Below are 27,528 nucleotides of genomic sequence, written 5' to 3' on the forward strand. Positions count from 1 at the left end.
AAAATAAATTTGGGTTTGATAAGCAATATTGTGTTCCCTACCCAAAACGTTCATTACATAGACCTATGGTATAGCAGAGAAAACCCCAGCCAAAGGTATATAGACAAAAATAAAGTTAGGTGATCATGGCGTCTCCCCTGACAGGAAAATGTGATTTCTTGCAAATTATAATAAAGAATTAAACAAATTAAGTTAGGTGAATGTTCCTGATGATGAGCCATGTCAGAAAATATATAATGAACAGAACAGAATTCAGATATAATCAGTAACAAAACCTCAAACACTTTCTTTGTACACACACAAATGTACTTCTTTTGTTATACAGACTTTAACTTTGTGGCCATTTAAGTGCTAGCTAGCATCATTAAACAAGTAGCCAAAACACAAATACCCAGCTGGTGTGAGAGAAATTTAATTAGAATTTGGCAGCTGGGTCCAATGCTGGGTTTGACTCAGTGGAGTCATTCAAAACAAACCACTAAACTAAAAACAGACCCAGCTGTCCTGCAGCAGCTCCTGGGACACATGGAATTAAAGATGTAATGTTTTCCCTATAATTTATTGTTCACTGTGTAAACTCAATATAGCACTGAAGGTCACTGCGTTTGGGATGCAACAGGGCCAACGTAAAATACAATTTCAATCATGTGTAAGTGACTTTCGCCTTCAGGCATTGGAACGGTCTCATACAAGCAAGTCTGATGCGCATTCTAATCTTCTGATTGCTAAAACTGAGAACAAGTTACCCTGAAGCAGGCCGCCTCCTTTCTCAGTTGGTTTTCGAATACAACCTGACTGAGCCAAGGAGGAATGCAAGCACTCTACCATTTTTCTGCATTGTCCCTGCCTTCACTCTTATAGGAAATGGCTTCTGCTTTCGCAAGCAACTGTCGCCCTCAGTCTTCAGTTTCATTTTCTGCCTTAAAATTATTTTTTAAAGCTTGTTCCATTTCGTTTGCTTTTCCACTACTACTTTGAGGACTTGTGATAGGAGCAGTCCATTAAATGTTTACTTTTCCTGGAGCAGGGCCAGCTGTGATCTTGGTTATGATGCCTTACCATCCAATGAAGATAGAGATCTTGGTAAGTAAGGCAGCCCCCACCCGCTGCCATGTTCTAGCAAAACCAAGAGCAATCCTAAGCCAACTGGAAGCCATCACAGCTTCTTAAAGAAGGACCAGAATGAGCACACCAGGCCACCACTGCCACCAGGCCCAAAACTGAAGGAGGCAAGAGAATGGTGCATTTGAATACCATTCTGGGTCCTTTACCCTCCTCCCACCCATGGTTTTGGGCCAGGCTTTTCTGTCGTGTTAATAATTGCTCATGAAACCACTGCTGTGGCTCCCTTAAGACATTATGTCTCTCCGTTGGAAAGCCACCTCTTCTATCTCCTTCCCTTTCACGGCTATTTATCCTCCACTCACTGAGCCCTCAAGAAAGGACTCTTTTTCCCACTCCCTTCATCTACTTTCTTTGTAGGGTTTCCTTCCTTTCACATCAGAGCCTATGGGAATTTCAGCTAGTGATGGACTCAGTTTGCATGATTTCAGATAAAAGATGTGAACAGCCACTCTGCCCTCATCAGAAAAACGTAGCATCTGGGTGCACTCATCACATTTATGGGGCTTGTTGCTCTTCCCTTAGACAGAAACCAAAACTTCACAGAGACTCTATGTTTGCTGATCATATAGTCTATGTCGGACATCTCCCTGGTATATTTATAAGGCCTGGAAACACTGCATCCCCTGGGGATGTTTCTATGCCTGGTAGGTACAGGTTTTCTTACTTCCATATCAGCACTACTGGGTTTGGAAAATGTCCCAGGGACAGAACTGGGTGTATAATGTGGATGTCTAGATTTGGACTACAACTTCCATCAGCCCTAAACAGCATAGTCAATAATGAGGGATGATGGTAGCTGAAGTTCAAAGCCCAGTTTTCCACTTTTGAGATGTGAAAACTACCGTGAATGAGAATGAAGAAAGTAACCTAGGAAAGGCATGGAGAAAACAATTACTAGCCTGAAGGAAGAGAGCCCTCCCTCCATGATAATTGCCATCCTCTGACCTGCGAGGGAGTGACCAGGCAGGCCCTGCTCCATCAGGGCTAGCCTGAAGAAGAAGAGCCCTCCCTCCAGTCCATCTGCCTTGGCCCAGGCCTCAGAGGGAGAGAATAACCACTGGACCTCGTCCCATTTCCCACCACCATTCCCTTCTCCTTTTGTTTCGTGTCTTTTAGATTGCAAGCCTGAGGGCAGGGAACCGTCTAATTAAAATAATCCGCTCTGATAGTCATTAGGGCTGAAGGGTGGGGTATAAATACCATCCATCCATCCATCCATCCATCCATCCATCCATCCATCCATAAATAAATAAATGTAGTAAGACCAAAGTGGAATTTGATCATGATTAAGAACAGGAGTGTAAACTGTGTTGTTGGACTCTATCAACCACCCTAAACAGCATAACTAATGGTGAAGGATAAGGATGAGTAATGTATTCCAACAGCATCTGGATGGCCAGCCAAACATTCCCTCTCCCTGATTTAGATTAAAATACAGCCACATTTTTACTCACACTGCTTGATATGACATCATTCTGGCAAGTCAAGATAATGACTGCAAAGAAAACGATCCAGTATTATTTATATTGACCCATTTATTTTTAAATAAAGTATCAGTACAATAAAAGCAACTAAGGGACATCTGGAACTCATTTATAAGTAAATGAACTCATTTCCAAAGGAGAGAGGCACACACATAAAAAAGGAAGACGTATGTCAATAACCAAATTAAACCCAGGAGGCAGCATGTTCGGAGCAATATGTCCAAATTGGAGTAGCCAAATCTCTCATAGAGAGGAAAACTATTGCTCTCAAACACAGAACCAAATCTCCTTCTGAAGGAGAGAAAGATGACAACAAGGCTGTCTTTGGTCCAAAACACACTGCAGAAATAATCCAGTTTGAGACCGCTTTAACTGCCCTGGCTCAATGCTAGGGAATTCTGGGAATTGTAGTTTCCTATGACATTTAGCTGCCGCCTCTGTCAGAGAGCTCTGGTGCCACAATAAACTCATTCACAGGATTCCCTAGCAATGAATCAAGGCAGTTAAGGTGGTCTCAAACTAGATTATTTCTGCAGTGTTTTGGACCTTTGTTTACCTTTAGTCCGGAAGTCCTATGGTAATGGCATCAAAGCTATCAGAAATTTAACCGGAATACTGGAAAAAATTTATAGCAAAAAGGGTCCCCTTTCAACCAAAAGCATATCAATATCCTTAAAGGCAACAAAAATGCTATCCAGTCTTGTTCTCCAAATAACCTCAGGTATATAGTCCAGACGTGAAGACTGGTGGGGGTCATCCCCTTGCTACTCTCTGGTATTTCATTTCCCTCCTCAAAGAAGAGGCCAGATTTGACTTCTGGAAGATTGGAGTGAGGTGAATGTCATCTAATGACCTGACTTAGCAATAAACAGACCACTGGCAAATTTCTAAACAACTCTGTAAAGGTGGAAATGTGCCTAATTATACTGGCCAAGATCTGATTAAAAACTAAACTCATTTACACAATAACATGCAGCTTTAGTTCTTAATGGCATAACAGCAGCATCCATACTGCAGAATTAATTCAGTTTAACTCCGCTTTATCTGCCATGGCTCAGTGCTATGGAATACTGGAAATTGTAGTTTCATGAGACATTTAGTCTTCTCTCAGAGAGTTCTGGTGCCACAACAAATCTGAGAATTCCATAGCATTGAGCCATGGTGTCAAACTGGATTATTTCTGCAGTGCAGATGCAGCCAATACAATCTATAATGTCCGCATACCCTTGCCCTCTGACTAGCTAGCTAGGGATACAAATTGCACATACACAGCCACAAAACACTGCAAAAGACTGTATGGCCACTAGTTAACCTCAGTATTTTAAGCTATATGTTCAGCGTTTACTGAAGTAATGTCACAGTTCAGTTTGTCCTCAATGAAGCACTAGTTGAAAATCCCTGGATCAACGTAAGGGTAGGCAAGGAACTCTCCCAGTTTATTGCCATGTGCATCATAATGGAGCATTTGGAAACAGACATTGCAGAAGAAGGAAGGGTCCTGTGGAGCCAAACTGTCTTCATTGGTCACCCACCTGTAAGTTCCAAGACAAAAGAGAAGGTCTAATAATGAAAAGCAACAAAATTTTATCAATTTTTAGCTTCTGCAGCTGTAAAATACATATGAATTCAGTTTACTATGTTACTGTTTCAAGCCTAGTGCTTCTCCACAACATAAAACTATACCTAAGCTCTTAACTAAATCACAAACAATCCCATCCATTGCAGTAATTTATATGTGTACTCACATAAAAATTCAACTGAATCCAATATAATTTAGGCTGCATCTGCACTACAGAAATAATCCAGTTAGATGCCACTAACTGCCCTGGCTCAATACTATGCAATTCTGGGAACTGTAGTATGTTGTGGCACCAGATCTCTCTGACAGATGTAGTTTTGCAAAACATTTCTCCTTCCATCAGAGCGCTCCAGTCCCACAACAAACTACAGTTACCCAAATTCCATAGCATTGAGCCATGACACTTAAAGCAATGTCAAACTGGATTATTTCTCCAGTGCAGATGCAGCCCAAATGAAATACTAACAAGAGTTATTTTTTTTAATGATAAAACCACCTTAAATTATTAAAGCAGTATTAAAACTACTAAGAGCAATTGAAATGACCAAGTTCAAAAGACCTCTTTGCAAACAGTATGTACATACAGATTTACAAAAGTTACTAGTTAGCCACACAAAAAAAGAAAAAAAGAAAAAAATCTACCAGTTTAAGTAGTTTTGGAGGATAAAATGCAAAGACAAAAACAATGTCAATGAAGGGAGGCATTTCCTATGAACAAATATAACTTCTATAAAAGTCCTTCCAGAGTAATTTTCTGCCTGCTTTTCTGTTAGTTGTCCGTCTATCCATCCATCCAAAATATTTCCTTATACCTGCCTTTTACCTAAGAGAACTTGAAACTGGATACTGTCAATAAAAACAATTTAAAGCAATATGTAAACAGTTTCATGTCATGTCATCATCCAAACCTATAATCCAGCAAGCAGCACAGAGGTATGATCTCTAAGTCCCAAATGCAAATAACCAGTTTTTAACTTGGCACCTGGCAATAGCCAGACATCCAAGGAGGAGGGTATTCCGTAACCGAGGGACGACAAGGAGCTAAAAATGCAGTACTTCTTGTAACCTATAGTGTTTCTGTGAGAACACAGCCCTAGCAAGTAACTTGAACTACTGGATACAACATGTTTCTCTTATATTGGAAACACTGAAGCTTTAGAAAAAAAGGATTTGTTTATCTGTATGCTTCTTTGTTCTGGCACTATCGGCTTTTGCAATAACCTTTAATGATGTATGTGAGATGCACAATATATGCATATCCAATTTTAAAAGGCACAGTGATCAAAACCTAATTCCTAAAGGTGGAATATACAACTCATCACTCACCTGGCTGTGTACATTTTGCATACAAAGCATTTCTTGGTCCACAGCCAGTGTTTTCTGGTTAACAAGGGATAGAGGCTCCTATCCAAGCAATCATCTCGATGAATAAGTCTGTCACAAAGAAAGGAATTGGTTAAACAAAAATAGTGAAATGAAATTTAATAACTAGAAATGTAAAATTATTTTACATGGGGAAAATGGGAATTTTCAGAAAAGTTGAAAAATGGAATATTAATTCCCAATTACAAATTGAACATACTTATTAAAAGTTTTATATTTTGCTACAGATGGAGCTATAAGATCCTGAATTGCAAACTATAAGAAGGCTCTTAGGTTTTATCAGTTTGAGGAACTGATAAAATAAAATAAAATAAAACCAATCCAATCCAATAAAAATAGAGGACATTAGTAGAACAGAAAAAATATTTTTCCTCAACTAGTTCACCATTGAGCCTACCAGACTTGTTTCCATAAAAAGAACTGAGAAAAAGAAACCAAGCTTCTAGCAGCCTAACAATCTGATATGCACATAGTTTTACATAAAGGACTTCTTCTTACAATAGTTTTAAAAAATGATTTCGAGGCAGTAAATATGTGAACACCTTATTTTAAACATTTTATTCAGCATTCTAAAAGATGGATGATTTCATAGTCCCTTTCTTCCAATTTTTCTGGAAAAAAGGGGGAAAACTGTTTCCTCCTAATTTCTCCAATTTTTTCTTGTCCTTCACGTCTCTGTTCATAACAACAAACAAAGGAAGAGGAAGAAGCATAAATTTTGTTCACAAAATATTAATAATTAAGACCCAAAATTCCACAAAAAAGGGAACTCAAGGACGCACTAATGCACCGCTCTGCCCAGAAGCCAATTCCTCCCATCTTATCACCTCACCTAATCTCTATAGAGAATGATTCTCAGTCCAAAAGAACCAGGGAGTTCCCCTGCATGAGGTGGTGCAACACCTGAAGTGGTGAAAGTTCTAAACAGTAACCAAATCCTGAGAAGCCTTCCTCCCACTATGACAGAAGACCCATTGGATTTGTAAGGGAAGACTATGTCCCATTTCCACATACTTGAGTTATGAAGAAAAGAAAAAGGTTATCTGCCTATCAGATTGGAAAAAAAATCTTATTTTTTTAAAAGGAGGCACAAAGCATAGTTCAAGGAGCCCTGAATATGCCATACAGATAGAATCTCCCTTATCCAGAATTCCTAAACCCGCAATACACCAAAAACCAAAATGTATTTCATGGATGGCTGAGGTAGTAATACCTTTGCCGTCTGATGGTTCAATATACACTAATTTTGTTTCCCACTGAAGATTATTAAAAATATTGTGTGCAAAATTATCTTCAGGCTAGGTGTAAAAGGGATATACCAAACATAAATTAATTTCATGTTTACACTTGGATCCCATCTCCAAGGTATCTTATTAGGTATATGCAAAAATTTCAAAATTTTAAAACTCCAAAACTTAAAACAGTTCTGGGCCCAAGCATTTTGAAAAGGGAAACTCAGCCTGTATCCTCAGAAGGCAGAACTGCCTTATTATACCTGATGTCCTCCAGATGTCTTGGACTACAATTCCCATACACTCCAAGGCTATGGATGAAGGGAATTCTGGTCCATAGGCTCTGAAGGGTGCAAAGTTGAGGAAGGCTGATGGGGTGTGTCAGCTGGGGAAATGGAGCATATCCTTTTCCTCTCTCCAATGGCAGATGATGTATGAGTAACCTTATCCACAGATCCCCACAGGTAAGCATGAGCAAGCTACAGAAAACCCCATACAAGAATTTCTGCACTACCAATATGGATCCTGTTGGAAGTACATCCATGGATCCCAGAACCAAAATGGACTCAATACCAAAAGACCACCATAAGTTCAGAAGAGTATGAAGTTGAAAAAAGTTTGAGAGGCTCTTCCAGTCAGCAGCAATTTACCTGATATCTGTGATGATAATGATGTGTTCACAGTCTCCTTGATGACAGTAAAGGTAGGGAAAGCCTATTTTGATGTTCAAGTCCTTAAACGTATAGTCTTCCATTTTAGCAGACTGAAGATTTGAATAGCCTCTGTCGCGAGATTCTGCCCACTCAATAATTGTGCTGAAATTATCATTAAAGGAAAATACTCTCAGTAATAAAGAAAGAGGTGTCAAAACAAGACTTTGGTGGCTGAAGCACTTTATCTCAAGATCCAGGGCTACATAGGTTTTCTAGATTCTCTCAAGTTTTAAATATGCTCAAGACTATCTTCTATGGAAACTACACCCAGATTAAGGAAGACACGTTCATTCCACCTATGTTTCTATTCTCCAAGGCAACAAATTCATGTTTTGATTTCAACAGGTCAACTGCTGATGGCAAATGCAGTGAGGTACCTGAGAGCCAGAGCAGTTTAGTGATCTGAGTGTTGGACTGGGTTTGAATCCCCTGCTCAGCCATGGAAACCTACTAGGTGATGCTGAGCAACTCTCACTCTCTCAAAGGAAGGCAAAGGTAAATCGTTTCTCAACAAATTCTGACAGCTTTACAGCTTTGACAGGGTCATCTGAAGCCGTAAAGACTTGAAGGCACACACAACAACCTATTAGTATTTCTAGGACAGCTTTCCCAACTTGGTGTCTTATCTATATTTTTTGTACTACTTCCATCACCTCACACAACATAGCCTATTATCAGGAATACTGAAAGTTATAAGATAAAAAAATCTGGAATGCACTAAATTGGAGAAGGGCTTATCTTGGATAAATGGCAGTTTACAATTTGGGTTCCCATGTTGGTGGACTTCAGCTTCCATCATCCCAGACAACTAACCATGGTGACTGAGGATTATGGGAATTGTAGTCAAACCCATGGGGAGACAATGCTTGGAACCACACAATACGTAGGGTCAGAAGGAGTTATTCTAGAGGCAAAACATGGTGTTCCAAGCCACACATTCATCACATAATACTAATCTAGACCACTTGCAGGAAAGAATTTGTGGAGGGTTGGTCCTTAATCCATTTCCTGTCTGCAAGTTCTTCCCTACAAATTGCCCCCATTATTATTATTATTATTTACGTTCCAACCATCACCACTCCGCCAGTCCAGTCAAGCTTGGGAATCAAGAGATCCCATGTGAGAAACCAAACAGCTTCATGAGGAAGGGGACAAACAGCATCTTTCCCTAGGTGTCCCATCGTTCGCTTTCTCCTTCCTGTTGTGTGGTTTCCCAAGATAACATCTAGTTCTGTCCTAATTTGGGAACATTTCAACTCATGGTCTCTTCTTAGGACAGCTATTCAATCACATACTGCTAAAACACTGAAAAAGCACTCTGCATCTCCATCTCTGAGATCTATGCATGCATGTAAATGCTTTACCTGCTTAAGTCACTGCACTCTGGGTACCTTCTATCATCATAAAAAACACCTTCGAAATAAAAGAACGCTGACTTGTAGAGATCCTGCCAGAAAGGACAGATATAAGGAGAGAAAAATGTTAGTTTGATAATTAGCGTGAGTAAGATATCACTTCCTCTCTTATGTCCCAGCTAAATTCTAGAAGGCTGGTCCATTGCATCGCTGTAGCAACTGCTTCTACATGACAAGTCAAAACCACCAAGACCTTTTACACAATTCTAGCCCTCTTTGCCTATTGATCCTGATGCTGTAGACATAGTTAGTTCTTGCCCCACAACTAAATGATCTGCCCTTCCTTGGAATTCCATCAAAGCCCAAGGATGAGCATCTTCCACAATAGAAGTAAGAAATGCCTGGCTCTAGAAGATGCTGGAGTATAACTCCCAATAATCCTCACCACTGGCTATGTTGATTATGGCTGCTAGGAATCACCATACAATCACATGCTTACCACCCCTGTTGTGCGAGGAGGACCCTGGGACAACCCTTTAGAATTGTGCTACAAGCATCACTGATTTTCAGCACATAATTCCAATGAATACTCTAAAATATTCCTTGCAGCAAAACTGGCAACCTCCCTCCGACTGCTTCAAAGGACAATGAGGGTGCTCAGTCTTACACTATTATTTTTAGAATTAAAGGGAAAAGCAGCCCATAATAACCTTCTAGCTGAAGCCCTGATAGAAGCATCAGGTCTAAAAAAATGTATTAAATGAAACATATTTCTGTCTCAATTACTAACAGTCCAGAAGGTTCATCCCTAGTACTGATAGTGCACAGAGAGGTGCACATGGTATCTATTGTAATTCCAAGCAGAAACAAAACAAAAGCAAATCCCAATAAATAACACAACTATGTTGACCAAGACACAGGTAACGCTTTATTTTTAAATGGAAGAGTATCACCCAGCACACAGCATGTGGATGGGGAAGCCTGAGGTCCTGGGGCCAAAGCCCACTCTTTTGAAGTCCCAATCTGGCCCTTGAGAGTTCCCCCAAATAGCCATGTTCACTTCTCCCCACAGCTTTTGTACAAGTTTCTTCCCATGCTAAATAATGGGAATGACTCTCCTAAAGTTTAATTACTTGAGGGCCAACATGACGTAGTGGTCTGAGTGTTGGACTACGACTCTGGAGACCAGGGTTTGAATCCCCACTCGGCCATGAAACCCACTGAGTGACCTTAGTTTCCAGGGTCATACTCCAACACTCAAACAGTTATGCCATATTACAGCAGGGGATAAAATGGTCAGAAGAAAATGGAGCAGAAATGTTAAGGAATAAATATACATATAACTGCTCTGTCAGTTTCACAAATATGTCAGGTAGTCCAGTTTATACATTTAACACGCCCTCCCTCTCACACATATTATTTTTCTAGTTTCAATACTGTCAAAAGTGTAACATCTTTGTTGGGTTTTCTGCCAATAACAACAACAACAACAACAACAACAACACACCAGCATGTTGTGCAAAGTACAAATGATATGGGACTATCCCCAACATGCACACAAAACTCCCCTTAAGTAAGCCAACATTACAAAATACAACAAATGTAGATTTTAAATCTACTAGGGAAACGTGTTATAGCTGAATGTATTTCCAGCTAGTAGTAAATAATAGGTAGTTTTGTGTGTCACTTTATTTTACGTTCAAAGGAAAAGCCACACTCAACTTCATGTTTCCCCAAGAGCAGCTGAACATGTTTTCAAGGGATTAGCAATTCCAACTGATGTGCAGTCTGGCCAAATGTTGTAGGACTAAAGACCCTCTTTTTTAGAAGCATACTAGAAATCAAAGTTGCAATACCTTGCTGATGTTTTCTGGAGCTTGATCAGGATGATTGCTGAACTCTCCTCCAATCTGAAAGTCACTGACACAGGCAATGGAATCTCTCAACTCAGTAAGCTTCTGGCTACCAAGAACCAATACTGTCTGATATGGCTTACGAAGCTTATGCTATGAACGCAAAGAACAAAGATCAACTAAAACCAGAGCCAAAGCATACATATTTCTAGCGCCACTCCTGAATACCTAAATTGAGTGGGGCAAGTGCGGTCTGTTGGCTGAATGCAGCACTCACCTCTATTGTGCAGCCCTACAAATCCCAGGAAACCTCCACAAAGATAGGGAAGACCGTATCCCCCCCACAAACCTGCTAGAGCCCTAAAAGGGGGGGCATTAATACTAATACTAATGATAGTATTAGATTGAAAGTGACAATGGCGGGGTACAGACCACCAGAAAGAGGCGGCCACCCGCAGCATCCAAATTGTGCGGCACAGTTACGCAGAACCAAAAGGACCGCTAAAAAGCGGCTCCTTTTTGCGCTGTTGCAAACTGCCTGTGGCAGCGTGAAAATATCACTGCCGCACGCACCCGTCTGGAAGGCATGCAGCAGTGACATCACAGCTGTGCGCGCCATGTATATGGCACCACACAGCTGTGATGTCCTCATAACGTCCTAGGGTTGTGGGGCGTCTAGAAACGTTGCCAGGACGTGCTACAGGGCCCGTTTGTCCAGGGTCTTTGTTACTTCTAAAACGTGTAATCCGTTATGTATAATTTGGGCAAGTTACACTCTCTCACCCTCAGAGGAAAACAAATCTTGCCAAGAAAACCCCCTCATAAGATGCATCATAAAGTTGGACTTGATTTGAAGGCACATAATAACAATAATTTGTATGGCTTGAAATTATCATATTTGGAATAGTAAAAGTATAATAATTTATTCAGACTATAATATCAAACTGAATGTATATTGATATATTTTTTAATTTAATTTATTTTTATTTTTGTTACAAATGTAGTCAAAAGGTTCTGAACTGTAATGAACACCTGAACTAGAAGGAGCATTCTCTGAAGATGCCAGCCACAGATGCTGGAGAAATGTCAGGAATAAACTCTTCTAGGACATGGCCACATAGCCCGAAAAGCCCACAAAAAACTATAAGGAACTTTGTTAGTTTTCCCAGTTTATGAGAAGGAGGCACAGAACAGTAACAAAATTGGAAAATGGAAAAAATAAAAACTGAATTAAATTAAAGAATAAGAATACATTTTTATACATACAGCTAAACACCATTAACTTGTAAGACATAGTGTTGGCCTCTTAGGTGCTCTATGAGTCAAAAAGGTTGGGAAACCCTCCTCTATAGTATTAAACAAACATAAAGCACTCATCCGAATAGAAAAAAACAAGAAACGAAAGCCAAGACCAGGAATTACAATGAACTGATGCTGTACACAGTCTTACATGAAAATCTTCCTGTACATAGCTTACAGAAATCTTTGAGTAAAAATGTGAACACTTTTTATTAAACATTTATTTTGGAATGAGAAATGAAATTCCATGATCCAATTTTCTGTCCATTTTTCCAGAGAAAGGCAGCTTTGGAAAAAATAAAATAAAGAAGAGATTTCCTCCTGAGTTTTCCAAGGTTTCCCCCCCACCCTTCAATTTTAACATGGTTGTTGTTGTTATGCCTTCAAGTCACTTCTGACTTATTATGACCCTAAGGCAGACCTGCACAACTTGGCAGTAAGAAGGGGCCAAAATTAAAATAGGTTACCTTCTTCGGGCCGCAGATAGGTTTAAATTAAATATGAATTAATTAATTAATTAATATTAATTATTAATATTAATTTTGTCCTCCTCCTCCTCCTCCTCTGCCTGGCCCTTTCCTCAAGTGAAAGCTGAGCAGCAGATGAGCATTGTGAGTGTTCACCCATCTGCAATCTCCACCCGTCCTTCTCCTGAGGAGAAAGCCAAGCAGCAAAGGAGCTTTGTATGGCAAGTATTTGCCCGATCTCTTCCTCCTCCGCTGCCTGGCCTCCTCTTCAGGAGAAAGCTGGATGATGGAGGAGCCTTGCTCAGCAAGCATTTGCCCATCCTCCTCCTCTGCTGCCTGGCCTTCTCCTCAGGAGGAGGACAAACAGCAGAGGAGCCTTAAAGTCATTCCACATCCACACAGGCCGTTCAAAATCCTTTGGTGGGCTGAATGTGACCCCCAGGCCATATGTTGTGCAGGTCTGCCCTAAGGCAGCCCTATCATGGGGTTTTCTTGGCAAGTTTCTTCAGAGGAGATCTGCCATTGCCATCCTGAGGCTGAGAGAATGTGACTTGTCCAAGGTCACCCAGTGGGTTTACATGGCCGAGCTGGATCTTGAACCCTGGTCTCCTGAGTCATATTCCAACATTCAAACCACTCTACCATGCTGGCTCTTCTCAATTTTAACATGTGTAGGCCAAAATATTTGGATGGCCAAAGGTTTCCCACTGTACGCTGACAGCTAGTAGCTTTCTAGAGTTTCCGACACAGGTCTTTCCCAGCCTTGTCCTGAGATGCCAGAGATCTAAGCAGAGACCTTCTGGATAAAAAGCAGTACTTGCCCAACCTGCATTCTACCCATCTTCATTTCACATTTCCCCAAAAATACATGCTACAGTGGAAAGTGATCTGGCAGTGAAAGGATCCAGTATCATCTCATAAGAAAGTATCAGCTACAAGAAGTATGCTCATTCTGGTAGAAGGTGAAGGCCACTGGCTCCATAGCAGAGGTTCCCCCTCCATACACCTATTGCAGAGAAAGCTGGCTTTGTAGAAAAGAAAACCAGGCTCCTTCTACCACAGATCTGACAACTACCACTGCCTCCGTCTAAAAACAGGGCTCAGAATCATGCAAGCCTGCCAGAAATTTCTAGATTGCAACTCCTCGCATCATGAACCAGCAGAAAGAATGGTGGTGAACACTGGGGCTTACAGCTCAATGACATCTGGATCATTTCCATCATGATCTATTAGTTGATTTGTCATTCCACCTCATGATGACCTTTGATTGAGGGCCACCACTACCCACACCAGTATCTTTTACTGTGGCTAAGAAGGCATTGGTTAAATGCTGATACTGCAACCACAATGTTGCGAGTTCGATCCCAGAGGGCTCTAGGTTGACTCAATCTTCCATCCTTTTGTATGTGAGTAAAATGAATATCCAGCTTGTTTAGAGGAACAGGCTGACACAATGTAAACTGCTTACAGTGTTTAGTCCACCAGGGTCCAAAACACACTGCAGAAATAATCCCGTTTGAGACCGCTTTAACTGCTCTGGCTCAGTGCTAGAGAATCCTGGGAACTGTATTTTGTTGTGGTACTAGAGCTCTCTGACAAAGAAGCTAAATGTCAGTTAACAGGTCCAAGAATTCCCTAGCTTTGAGCCAGGGCAGTTAAAGTGGTCTCAAACTGGATTATTTTTGCAGTGTGTTTGGCCCTATGAAGTGGTATAGAAATGTAAAGTGCTATTGTTATTGCTAAAATGTTTACTACCTTTACTCAATTTTTGATATTGTCAAAAGAGGATATATGTCCAATTTCTTGTTTGATGCCTACCTCCTTGCTCTAAATTTATTTATCTTAGATTGCCAGGCGAGAACCATTTATTCTTGGTGTAATTCTGAAAATAAATAAAAGGCGACCACTCTACACAGAGATACAGCTGGCTTCTGCTGAAGACATACTAAAATTGCAATCCTGTTACACACAAAGCTGGAAATAAATCCCACTGAATACAGTTCTGACTAAATCCTGCACTGAACACCTAAGAAACCATGGAAGCACTGTAAGGCATTAGACTGGTTTTTGGTCATTAGGCAGGCCTGCTGTGGCTGGGCTGCAGATTATCATCCTAACAGAAAAGGTAATTTGTTTTTATGCCGCCTTCATGCATTCCTCCTGTACTTTTTTATAGATATATTTGAAGTGAGCCTAATTACTCCAAAATTCCTCATATTATATTTGAAAAAACGAGCTGAAAGAACTGTCAACATGATTGCTGAGAGATTGCAAACTTTTGCCATCCAAAGAAATAACTGGGGGGGCAGGGGGAGAGAATTACCAACCTTCTGTAATATGACAGGATAGAAAATATTGAGAGTTAAAACAAGTTCTCCCTCCTTGACCATGTTGACTGGATCTTCTGGCCTCCTTCCAACTGCATGAGATTCCTAAAAAATTAAAACATTAAAATGGTATTTGCACGTCTAATGAAAAATGTGTGTAACAACCAGAGAACAAAAATAGCAAACCCAAACCAATTTTTAAAAACCCAAACCAATTTTTAAAACCCCAACCCATTTAATGGTCTCTTAAGACAGCATCAAAATCTCAAATCTTAGGCTCAAATGCTGCTAAACACAGAACATCTAAATGATAATTGCAGCGATTATCATAACTGCTAATGCCAACAGATCAGGCTTTGGAGATATTCTAAAAGGAAATAGTCTTCTGGGGTGGTTGTTGTTCACTGACTTCAAGTCAACTTCAATTTATGGCAACCTTATGAATGAGATCTCTGAGTCACCCTATAATCAACAACCCTACTCAGGTCTTGCAGACTCAGGGTCACAGCTTCCCTGAAGGGAGTCTAACCATATAGAATGTGGCCTTCTTTTTTTCCTACTGCATTCTACCTTACCAAGCATTAGTCTCTTCCAGTGAGTCATGTCTTCTCATGATATGTCCAAAGTACAACAGCCCCAGTTTAGTCATCTTGGCTTTTAGGGAGAGTTCAGGCCTGATTTGCTCCAGGACCCATTTATCTGTGATTATATCTGATTCAAAATGTCTCATCCCTGTCCACTTTACTTCACTCACCCCAAGTACTGCAATGTTTATACATTCCATTTTTGTTTGTTTCACTATGTCTAGCTTCCCCCGATTCATACTTCTCACATTTCACGTTCCTATAATATGTGTTGTGCATCTTCAGACTTTCCCTTTACCTCTGAGCACATCAGCCGCTGAACATCCTTTCAGCTTGAGTCCAGTGGCATCATTAGCCACAGTGGTACTTGTAGTTGTCCCTTGCGGTACCCCAGCAGCTCATTCAGTGCCCTAAGACATGGGAGTTTCATCTTCTGGCACTGTCTTATTTCATTTTGGATTGTCTTGTCATAGGGTTTTTGTGGTAAAAGATATTCATAAAGAATTTACTGTGAGTTCTTCTGCACAATACTAAGTGTTAGCTATGGCACCCCTGCTGTTGTCTTAGAGATATGAAGTTGCCTTGGAGGTAGAGAGGAACTGCTGGACCTCTTACCCTTTCCCTCCACCACTCCCTTCTCCTTCTGTGTCATGTCTTTTTAGATTGTAAGCCCGAGGGCAGGGAACCGTCTAACTAAAAAGATTGCATGTACAGCGCTGTGTAAATTTACAACGCTTCATAAATAAAGGTTAATAATAATACTAATAATTTTATTTATATCTCGCCCCTCCAAAGGAATTGAATTAACATATGAAAAGCCTGCTGGATTGGGCCAAAACCTTATCAAGTCCAGAATCTTGTTGCACACATTAGGCAATTGGATTCTAAAAGAAGCTTAGAAATCATGATGTGAGTGGAATAGCACACTCCTTTATGGTTGTCCTCCACCACCTGATATACAAAGGTACACTGCCTCAAACTGTGGAAATAGCATGTAGTCAATGATACTTCTACCTTCCATGAGCTTGCCTTATCCCTGTGAATACTTGTCATCTATATCTTCTGGCAACAAATTTCACTCATAAACAATATGCTATGGGGAAAAAAACCTCCCTTCAATCTGTTCTGATGAATCCATTGGATAAGATCAGGTTCTAGTACAATGCATAAAGGAGAACCCCCTATTAAATTTTATTTCTATGATGCCTTTTTCCCAGTATGGGACCCAAAATGGCTTACGAAGGCTGAAAACAAGGTAATTTAAAAGATAGTCTAAAACATTATAATAAAAAATTGTAACACAATTAAACAACTATCACACTAAAGCACCATTACATTACATTATGTGAGTCACAGAATGTTGTAGCAAAGGTGTTCTGCTGGCACAGACAAGTAAGGAACTGTTGGCATAAGTACCTTACCTTTAGTCCCCAGGGGGATGGTTGCATTTTAAGTATCCTATGGATTTTAGAGGACACTGAGCAGCATGTCTTAGTGGCATGTGCACATGCCTGTGTGTGCTTATGTCTTTTTGGACTGGGTGCAGAGGTATATCCTCTAGTCCTTTGCATTCCATCCAACCCTCGCATCCCCACCCCGAGTACCGGTAGTTGTCAAGACCCAGGAGGGCCTGCTGCAGCTGCTCCTTACCAGTGGGCAGGGAAAAGAGTGGGGAGGCAAATCAAATGATGAAGATGTGGCTGGCCTGATCTCAAGAGGGAAGGAAAAGAAGACTATATCTGACATAAAATTGCATCCTTGCTTCAGCCTGCCCTTCTGAGACCAGCTGTATCTTCATTGTCAGTGATAAATCCAAGCTATATTACCCTTAGGGTTATGCTGTGTTCTATTTCTGTACTCATTAGTGCCTCAATTCTTGTTGTGTGCCTGACATTTCCAACTTATGGTGATCCAAAGACAAACCTATCAAGGAGTTTTCTGGGAAACATTTGTTCAGAGGGAGATTGCTCTTGCTTTCCTCTGAGGCTGAGTGTGTGACTTGCCCAATGCTCAAACCACTACACCATGCTGGGCCCCAGATAACAGTTGAGCCTGTTAAAAAAAACTAGATCAGGTCAAGGAACCTCATTTAACAGTGAGTTTCCTATTACAGTCAACCCTCCATATCCATGGATTCTTTATCGATAGATTCAGCCATCCACAATTTGAAAATGTTCAGAAGATATAAATTCAAAAAGCAAACCTTGATTTTGCCATTTTATATATGAGACACCATTTTACTACACCATTGTGTTTAATGGGACTTGAGCATCTGCAGATTTTAGTATCCACAGGGAACTCTGGAACAAACCCCAGCAGATACGAAAGACCTACTGTAATGCCCATGCAATCTGGACTATTTCATGTTAATACCATGAATGCATGGAACTGGAAATTCTTAGTACCTGTATACATATTCTTCCAGCTGTGCAGATGATTACAATATCATCTTCCAAACCAGTTAGGTATGGGGAGAACCTAATCGCTTCTAATAAAAGTACAAGCCCATCATGTTCAGCAGCCCAGGAGTGTATGCAGACATTTTCCAGGAACAAAGCTTTTAATTTACATAAAATAAGCCCTGACCAAATCAACAGGAGTGGCAGAAACCAGATCAATTAGATTGACAATGGAAATAATTCTAATCTTATATGGCAATCATCCTAAATAAATGAAACAAGGATGTGGTAATCCAAGGATTTGGTAATCTGTAGAGAGCTACATATGGAAGAAATGATATATTGCCTTTAGAGCAAGACAAAGAGGTAAGATTAAGTTTCTTTTGCAACTTTTATCAAACACATCCTAAGATTAGGCTCTGAGGCAATAAGGTTTTATGACAACAATGGAACATAAAACTTGGAATTTTGGAATGAAAGAGATCATGGAATGGAAGACACAGGAGATCTATCATCTCCAGTTGAAATGGCCTTCCCACATAGGTGGATGGAGCAATTGTCACATCTAATAAAAAGCCAGTGTGCTGTAAATGAGGGGGTATGGCTTGGCATTGACCAACCAGGGTTCCTGGGTTCATCTTTAACAGTTCAATGAAAGCATCCATTCAAAGAGAAAATTCAGTTCTAGGGATTATTAGAAAACGGATCAAAACCAGAACTGAAGTGTTAAAATAACTTTAATGAATGCAACTGCAATTTAAATATCATGCATTATTCTGGTCACACCATCTCCAATTAACACTGTAGAGATGGGAAAGAAAAATCAAAATGATATTATCTTTGAGAAAAAGCAAAAATGCTTTCATTTTTTAGTTTAGAGGAAAGGTCACAGGACAGAATGTGGTGAAAGTTGGAAGAGTTTTTTTTAAAAAATACACAAGAGATGGCAAGAATGTGCGCACCAAGAGCACAAAACAGATTTTTTTCTGTTTGGAGAATGCTTTATAACATGGTGAGAATTGTGTAGCCTTCTAGGACTGCGGTTCCCAGCAGGCTAGCAAGCATAACCCATGGTGAGGAATACTGGGAATTGCAGGTTAGCAACATACAGAAGGCTGCCCAATTCTGAGCCCTGCTCTATAACCATCAGCCTGCCATCCTCCTTTCAGTGCATCAATCCATACAGTCCCATGATAGGAACAGGAACTTAATTTAAGTATTCGTCTATACTTGGATTAGATACACCAGTCAGTCAGGGTATACAATAATGGCAACAAGAAGAAAAATGCCTTACCATCTCATAGATAAATGTTTCTTGTCTACTTGCACGATCTACAATGACTGTTTCTTCTCTTCTCTCAAGAGCCTTCTGTCTAATTCTACAGAACAGACAAAGATAAAGAAAAAGAAAGTAACATAGCCATAAGACTAAACCCATTATCAGTGTCAGCATTTAAAAACTAGACTTGAAAAACTCATCTGAATTCAAATACTTCAGACAATAATAAAAAGCTTACCAAAAATTCTAGGCAGCTAGTGCTAAAACACTCATTAGTAGACAAAATATACAGTCGTCCCTCCTGATTCGCAGGGATCCATTCCGCCCCCCCCTCCACAAATCAGAAAAAAACCCAAATACTCAAGTCCACATTGATTATAATTGCTGTGCGATCCTGGGTGCACTCGCCATTTTGTCCCTTCTGGTTTGTCATCCGTGAAGGATCAAAACTGCAGATGCCAAGTCTACAAATGGGGAGGGATAACTGTATTGTGATTTCTTGGAAACCAGTTTATTACTTAATATTGCTTGCAAGGAGCAATGTATAAGACATACAGTTAAAAATAGGCTGGGCAGTCATAAAACGTGTTGCCTAGAAACTCCATAAAATGGAGTATTATTTATAAAGAGATACTCACAGGAACCGACATGAACACCAAGCTCATCTGGAAAGAACTTAATTTTTAAATGGCTAACATTTTACGTGCACTACCATCTTTAGGTTATCCAATTCTAGGAAGGGGCACAGTTGGCATATCAACCAAAGCTGATAATAGGCACTCTTTATCGTAACATCTATCTGAGATAACATTTGGAAGGATAGATCCAGGAACACTCCCAAACTGTGAGCACAGTATTTCAGGGGGAATGTAACCCCTTTCAGAACTGGTTGACATGCTTCCAGCCCCAGATTAGGTCTCTTGATAGTAAGCACCTCTGTCTTGTCTGGATTCAGTTTCTATTTGTTTTTCTTCATCCAACCCATTACCCCTTCCAAGCATGCAGAGGAGGCACATTATCCTTAGCTGAGGTTCTATCTGAAGGCATGGAGAAGTATATTTGGGTGTTATCAGCATAGTGATAGCACCCGTCTCATGCCTCTGGATGATCTCTCCTAGAGGTTTCATGTAAATGTTAAATAGCACTGGGGACAGAATGGCAACTTGTGGTATATATAGAGGCATACTGCCTCTGAAAAGAAAGGTGATGTGTAGCCATTCTTGCTAGCAGCAATTAATAGTACAGTGGGCCGTTTGATTATGTGGGGTATCTGTTCCGGAACCCCTGCATATGGGAAAAACTGCAGGACCTCAAGTCCCGTTGATTTCAACGGTGGTGCGCTCTCGCACGTGCACCATTTTGTCCCCCAGGCTTGCTGTCTGCGTGAGCTCAAGTGTGCATATGGCAAGCTAACATATGGGGCGGGCAGACTGTACTAGCATCTATGAATATATTAATTCCCTTTTAAAGATCTCCAAGTGTCAGCCATCATATGTTATGGCAATGAATTCCACAGTTTAACTATGTGCAGTAACATCCAAAACAGTGATCCTTTTATCAAACCAATCAAAGCGTACAACATACATGTTGCAAGCTTTCAAAGCTGTAGTGTTCTCTATCTAACAAAGGGGCTTGTAGCCTCACAAAGCATTTGAGACAAAGTGAATCTCAAAAGCATTAGCTTTTTGTTTTGCTAACAGAACTTAATTTTTATTTCCTGGAATTTAAGGATTGCCCATACCCACATGGCCAAAGGAGGAAGGGCTTGCCTGTATGAATACCCCTCCATACCATCTGAACTGAGGACAACGACCACAACATCTTGACCAAATGCATGCATACGACTAGCAAAGTCTTTTTTCTTTCTTTCTCCTGTATGATTTTTAAAATCTTTGCCTGATGAAGAAGACAGAGGATCTTCACAAGTTTGCAACATATATATTGTGCATTTTGGTTGTCCCCATAAAGGTATCACTGCCCTGTGGATTTTGGATGTTATTGTACTTTGTTATATGACCAACATGGCTACCCTGAATACAGTTTAACTATTTGCCTCATGAAGAAATGCTTCCTTTGATCTGTCCTGAATCTCCCACCAATTTAATTTCCACGAATCACCCTGGGTTATAATATTATTAGAGAAGGAGAAAAGCTCCTACATTCTCCTTGCCACACTTTTATATACTTCTTCCACACCTCTCCTTTTTCACTTTGAATCTATGCTAATAAGCATCAGGTAGCATAACTTTTCTTGTTGGAGGAGCTCATCATTCTGGTTGCCCCTTTCAGCTACCTTTCCAGTTTTACAGTATCTTTTTAAACTCTGGCAACCAGAACTGTACACTCTGTTCCGGACACATTCAGTACCTTTTCTAACCATGTCATACATGGAATTTACCATCTTTACAGCAAAGGCACACAGGCTTGACTTTTTTAAAAAATATATATTTATCTAGAGCTATCTACACCTCAGCTCCTTTTTTTTTTGGTCAGCTGCCCTCAGCTCAGATCCCATTAGTGCAGATGTGAAATTGTTGGGTGTTTTTCAAATTTTTCTAGTGCCACGACAAGAATCACTGTACACTAATTTACAATGAACCACATTTGCTGTTCCAATGCTCATTCTCTTTTGCAATACCTTTTAGTTCTCACCACACCCTTAACTCTCATTTAATAACAAGTTTTAAAGTTGTAGTTACAGTACAGATCACTTATTCAGTTGATTGCTCACATTACAAGAAACAGACGAGTCAAATAAACGGGTTTCCTGACGCATTTGGGGGCTAGTGTTTGGATGATGCACGCCCCGAGCACGGGCAGAGATTGTACAGGGGCCGGGTCCTTTACAAAGAACTAGGCCAAAAAGGAATGGTAAAATACCTCTCCTTTTGTTGGCCCAGTTCAAAACCAAGGCGGTGGCTCCAATCAGGGCTGGGCACAGCCTGCTTTATTGGGTGTGTCTGTTTCAGCCCTGAATCTTAGAGTTGGAAGGGACCACACAGGCTAGCTAGTCCAACCTTCACAATGCAGAAACAGACCACCAAAGCACTTCTGAAAGATGTCCATCCACCCTGCAAGGCAGTCAATTCCACCTTGAAACAACTGTTACAGTAAAGAACGTTATTCCAATATAGGTGGAATCTTTAAGGATTAACTATTTCTTCCTACTGTCTGCTTCCAGTTTTCAGAATTAACAGGACTTTCCCCATAACTACTAAGTTTGCTTAGGAATCTTTGATGAAAGACTCTGACAATGCTATTTGGAAACAGGTAATTCTTCCTTCAAAACACAACTCCTTTTTCTTTACCCAGGCACTTTAACTGGTTGATTTTGTACATGTTCTTGTTTGTTGATGTCTTTCTGTTTTGAAAATGATGGTATGTTGGTCATCTATCACTTTTTTTAAATCCTTATCTGCACTTTGAATTGAGTCTGGTAATACACCTGCATAATGCGATCATAATGGCCAGTTATAGCTAACTGCTTCACAACTATGTTTGGAACATAGTTAGGAACTATGGGCCTGAACTGACAGGCCAAAATAAAACTGCTTCGGGTTACTTAGGAGCATGGCTTTGGCGCAGCTTCCGGCCTCCTAGGATGCATGCATCATTTAAACAGCATACCTCCAAAGTGACCTGAAGCAGCTTTATTTTGGCCTGTCTGTTTGGGCCCTTAGTTCCTAAAAGGCTTCAAAAGCAGCCCCATTATAGTCGGCCAATCAGCTATAGTTACAAATCAGTTCTTTCTTCTTTTTTTGGAAGTGTTATTTAATGTGTTCTTCAAACAAGACAATACCACAGAAATAATTTTGAGTGCTATAAATTCTTTAACCACAGCCAGTTATATTCATACATCTACGTAATTAAATATTAAGTGTCTCTTGGATAAGAAACGACCAGAACTTTACTAGGAAAACATTTCTGGGGGGAAATCATTAGGAATGTATGGTCATTTTCTTCACTACCTTTCCGCATGCCATCTTCTTAGCTGTACCTGCACTAGTTACTCTCCTTTCTTTTGCTTCCTCACCTATAAGTCTTTTTTGCATTGCCTGTTACCCTTTCTTATTTCAGCACTTCCACTGGTATTAACCTCACATGCTTCCCCACCCATCTGATCTGTTTCCAGTTCCTCCCCCTTTTCTTTCTTTAGTCACTGAGCTTTGTTTCAATATGCCTTCTCCCTTTCCCAGATGATGTTGGCAAATGAACACAACACTACTGCTTTCCCAACGTGTCACAGACTGAATAATGCAGGTAAGCTGTACAATCATTGAATCAATGCACTGGAAGAACAATGCAGATACAGGTTGTACCAAGCATAATACTAGTGAAAGAAAAAATTGTGTTTCTTCATGCTAAAGTTTCTGTGTTGTGCTAGCTGGCAGATAAACTAGTGTAAGCAATATCTAGTGCAAAACTAGGGAACTTTTCAGAGGCTGCTGAGCTTCAGTTTCCTTCCGTCCAAGGCAATGCAGCCAGTAGTTAAGCATGAGGGGAGTTGTAGCAACAACAATAGCATTTCCATTTCTATACTACTTAATAATGAACTCAGCACTCTCTAAGCAGTTTACAATCAGTAAACCAATTGCCCCCAACAAACTGGGTACTCATTTTACCAACCTATAAAAGGTTGAAAGGCTGAGTCGGCCTGGAGCTCTCTGGGATCAAACTCACAATGCTGTGGATGCAGTACTGCCATTTAACCACTGCACCACCAGGGCTCCTATTGTACTTCAACAACATGTGGAGGCCACAGGTTCCCCATACTTGACCTAGCACAATCAAGTTCTGTGGAGTTGTGCAAGTCCTTGAGTCATTGATTAAACAAGGATGAAAGTGTACAAGGATGAAAGTGGAGTTTCTGCAAACTGGAGAAGGTCCATGCCAGTGGAATAGCACAGTTGGGTACAACCCATTATAATGAAGACATTGTGTCATCACAACTTCCAATACTGATAGGATCTTACATGTTGAATACAGGCATGGTATTTGTTAAAATAATCATGAATGCTACTAACCATATATGCTAACAATATCAATATCATTCAAGAACCAATATAGATTGTGAAGAATATGAAATTCAGTATACCTAAGAGTCAATAAATTAGTGTCTTCGGGTATAACGTCTGTATCTTCCTTTTCAGGTCCCACCAGTGCACCAACTCTAGAAACAAAACCACAAACAGAAATACAGTACTACTTCTATTTTCACATGACAAAGGCTTCACATAAAATATAGGCCAAGAGTTAGTTGTTAACATGTAACTACATGCGGTTATGCTTCCCCTGCCAAGAATCTGTTTTCAACGGGAGATGGTATACATCTGGTTTATCACAGATCTTTTAGCTATAAACAGGGACATATTATTTAGGCTAGAGATAGGATTATAGACTTGTTCATACAAATAAGAAGGGGATGAACCTGTTCCTCAACTGTAGGACCTTAGAGTACTGTTGCAAATGATGGCAGAATGCTCCTCCACAAAACATAAAATTATAACAACTCCTTGAGTATGCCAGTAGAAAGGATTTTAGTCTGTCCCTAACTCTTGGTACAGTGCTGCCATTCTTTTGCACAGGGAAAGAGTCTCTCTATACGTCTTTTCTTCAATCTGAAGTAATTTGAGAAAGAATTTTTGTGGCGAAACAGGCCGCCCCTTTCGAAGCCTGATTGGGGCCATGGCAACTGCACGCAGCGACCCCAATCTGCCTTTTTGATGGCCAAAAAAGGAGCGGGAAAGAGCCACTCCTTTTGGGGTCAGCAAAAAGGCGGCTTTTCCGCCCCACTGTGGCTGGAAGCCGGCTTTAAGGCACTCTGGCAGCTTGTGGCATATAAATGTCACAGCTCAACCGCCTGTAAGCCGCCCCGTGTAAATGGCCGGGCAGCTTCCTGTTGGCTTGGGAGCATGCAGCATGTAAATGTCACACTCCCAAGCCACCCAGAAGGCAGCGCAAAAGGGCCATCTCTTTCAGCCCTTAGTTCATTTCCTGGTTGTGACAACTAAGTGTATATGCTACAAGAAATATAGAGTTACCACGACAGGTAGTTTCTATCTCTTCTTCCATGTAAAATGGGATATTATAGGGAATAAAACCTGCCTTATAACAGTCCATTATTGTCCTATCATATTCCAGGATGATCATGTCATGCTTTCTCTCACCTGATATCTTTAATGCAGGAGAAGGCAGGAGAAGTGCATACTGTGAGGATGTGTCATGAGAAACTGCATGTTGTACACAAGGGTTCATCAGACGCAGGCATGCCATTTTACAAAGCAGCCCTGTATTTTCTCACTGTCAAGCCCTGTCCATAGGAACGGCCTCATTATGTTCCAGTGTTTGCAGTACAACTGAGGCTAGTTCATGGGGCACGAGGGATTGTGGCACACTGCTCCGTCCTCCCATGGAAAGAGAATGGGGAATGGACAAAGGCCTCAGGAGGACTGTCCAAAAGCTTGCTACAACTTTACTCTAGCATCTGCTACCCAAGGCAGTTGCTTCAGTTGGACTACAGTTGTCCCTCCCAATTTGTGGGGGAACCATTCCAGCTTCTTTATCAAGCAAAGGTGTTCAAATCATACAGGAGAAAGAAAACTACGATAATGTTAAAGAATCACCCGCCTCTCACTGTAACGTAGTAACAAAATGTAGGCCTGTGAATCTAACATTGTCATGTTTTGTTTTTCTCCTATACAATTTTAACATCTTTTTCCTGAATGAAGAAGAAGCCAGTGGAAAACTCTGTGCATTTTGGTTGACCTCATAAAATTATTGCTGTTTTATGGATTCTGGATGTTGTTATACTTTGCTGTACAGTCTGCATGGCTGTCCCATGAGATGCAAGAGATCAGACAAGGAGCAAAAGGGCCACCGTTTCTAATCCTCCTCTACTTCAACAAACTACAAATCCCAGGATGCCATGGCACTTAAAACAGTGTCAAACTGCTTTAATTCACTACACTGTAGCAGTGCTATCATTCTATTTTAATAACCATCCCAACATTATGTGGAATTCTGAGTGATGTCTAAGGGCTCGCTGGTTGAGAATTTTAAATGCCCCTCTTCCAAACTGCAAATCCCAGCATACCATGGTGCCGTAAGCATATAAAGTGAAATAATAGTACCGTAACAGTTCAAAGTAACAATTACTGCCTCCTGTGGCATGCTGGGGTTTGTAGTTTAGGGAGGCCTGAGAGCGGAGATGACTGCATTACACTCTTATAGTGCTGCTATTCCTCTTTTACTGCTCTGGCTGTATGCATTCTGGGATTTGCAGTTAAAGGAAGGGCATTTAGAATTCTCAGCCGGAGATCTCTTAGGCCTTACTGAACTACAAATCCCAGAATGCAACAGGAGTCGGGCAGAGAGCAGTTAAAAGTGGAACAGCAGTGCTATAAGAGTGTAGGGCGGTAATGGAGTGTAAAGGTTAATGATATTCCTCTTTTAGGCACATTTAACTCAGTGGGACCTACGCGTGAGGTCAAATGCCCATACAATACTTCCCAGAAAAATACAGGGGGGAAAGCCACCAAAAAGTAAACAATGGGCCTGAACAGACAGGCCAAAATAAAGCTGCTTCAGGTCACTTTGGAGGTATGCTGTTTAAATGCTGCATGTGTCCTAAGAGGTTGGAAACCGTGCCAAAGTCACTCTCCAGCCCTAAGGACTAGAGCGCAGCTTTGGCGCAGCTTCTGGCCTCTTAAGATGCGTGAGCCATTTAAGCAGCATACCTCCAAAGTGACCCGAAGCAGCTTTAGTTTGGCCTGTCTGTTCAGGCCCAAGTGTCATGGGTCCAAAATATACACTGCAGAAATAATCCGGTTTGAAACCGCTTTAACTGCCCTGGCTCAGTGCTAGGGAATATTTGGAATTGTAGTTTTGTGGGACGCTTAGCATTCTCTGTCAGAGAGAGAGCTCTAGTGCCACAACAAACTACAATTCCCAGCATTCCCTGAGACAGGGCAGTTACAGTGGTCTCAAACTGGATTATTTCTGCAGTGTGTTTTGGACCGACGTGGGCATTTAAAGCGGGATCATAGCGCTTTAGAGTTCGAGAGTGTCCGTGAGCCCGAGAAGCCTCCTCTCCCTTCTCGGCGGGGCTGAGGCGAGCGAGGGCTGCTACCTGCAGAGGTCCCTCAGCTCCAGGGCCACCTCCGCAGGGCAGCCCAGCTCCAGGGCCACCGCGGCGGCCTCCTTCTTCTCCTCCATCTTCTCCTCCTCCAAGGCCAGGTCCTCCTCCCGCAGCGCCTCTTTCCACAGCGCCCCGAAGGCCCCCACGCAGAAGGCCCGAGAGTTCAGCTCCTCCGCTTCATACACGGGGATATTGCTCCCTGTATTGTCATTATCATCATTGCTGCTGCTGCTGCTGCTGCTGGCCGCCATCTTAGGAGCAATCAGGGGAACCATCGCGAGACTAGGCGCGGTGCATTGTGGGCCTTGTAGT

At 41.1% G+C, this 27,528-nt stretch overlaps 1 protein-coding gene across 1 annotated transcript; it reads right to left on the bottom strand.

Moving 5' to 3' along the window:
* Positions 1-2,651: 2,651 nt before the first annotated feature.
* LOC149323580 (snRNA-activating protein complex subunit 3-like) lies at positions 2,652-27,491 on the bottom strand. Its single transcript, XM_089489462.1, has 9 exons — positions 27,208-27,491; positions 24,175-24,249; positions 19,095-19,179; positions 14,818-14,922; positions 10,728-10,877; positions 8,881-8,963; positions 7,454-7,618; positions 5,515-5,622; positions 2,652-4,141 (listed from the first exon to the last, which is right to left on the bottom strand). Exons 1-9 carry the CDS (start codon positions 27,489-27,491, stop codon positions 3,994-3,996), a joined length of 1,203 nt encoding a protein of 400 aa, XP_089345588.1. The 3' UTR covers positions 2,652-3,993.
* Positions 27,492-27,528: the final 37 nt, after the last annotated feature.

This window comes from Sceloporus occidentalis, unplaced genomic scaffold, assembly GCF_023333645.1.
Source record: "Sceloporus occidentalis isolate IW3139 unplaced genomic scaffold, rSceOcc1.0.p SCAF_1, whole genome shotgun sequence".
Lineage (NCBI taxonomy): Eukaryota > Metazoa > Chordata > Lepidosauria > Squamata > Phrynosomatidae > Sceloporus > Sceloporus occidentalis.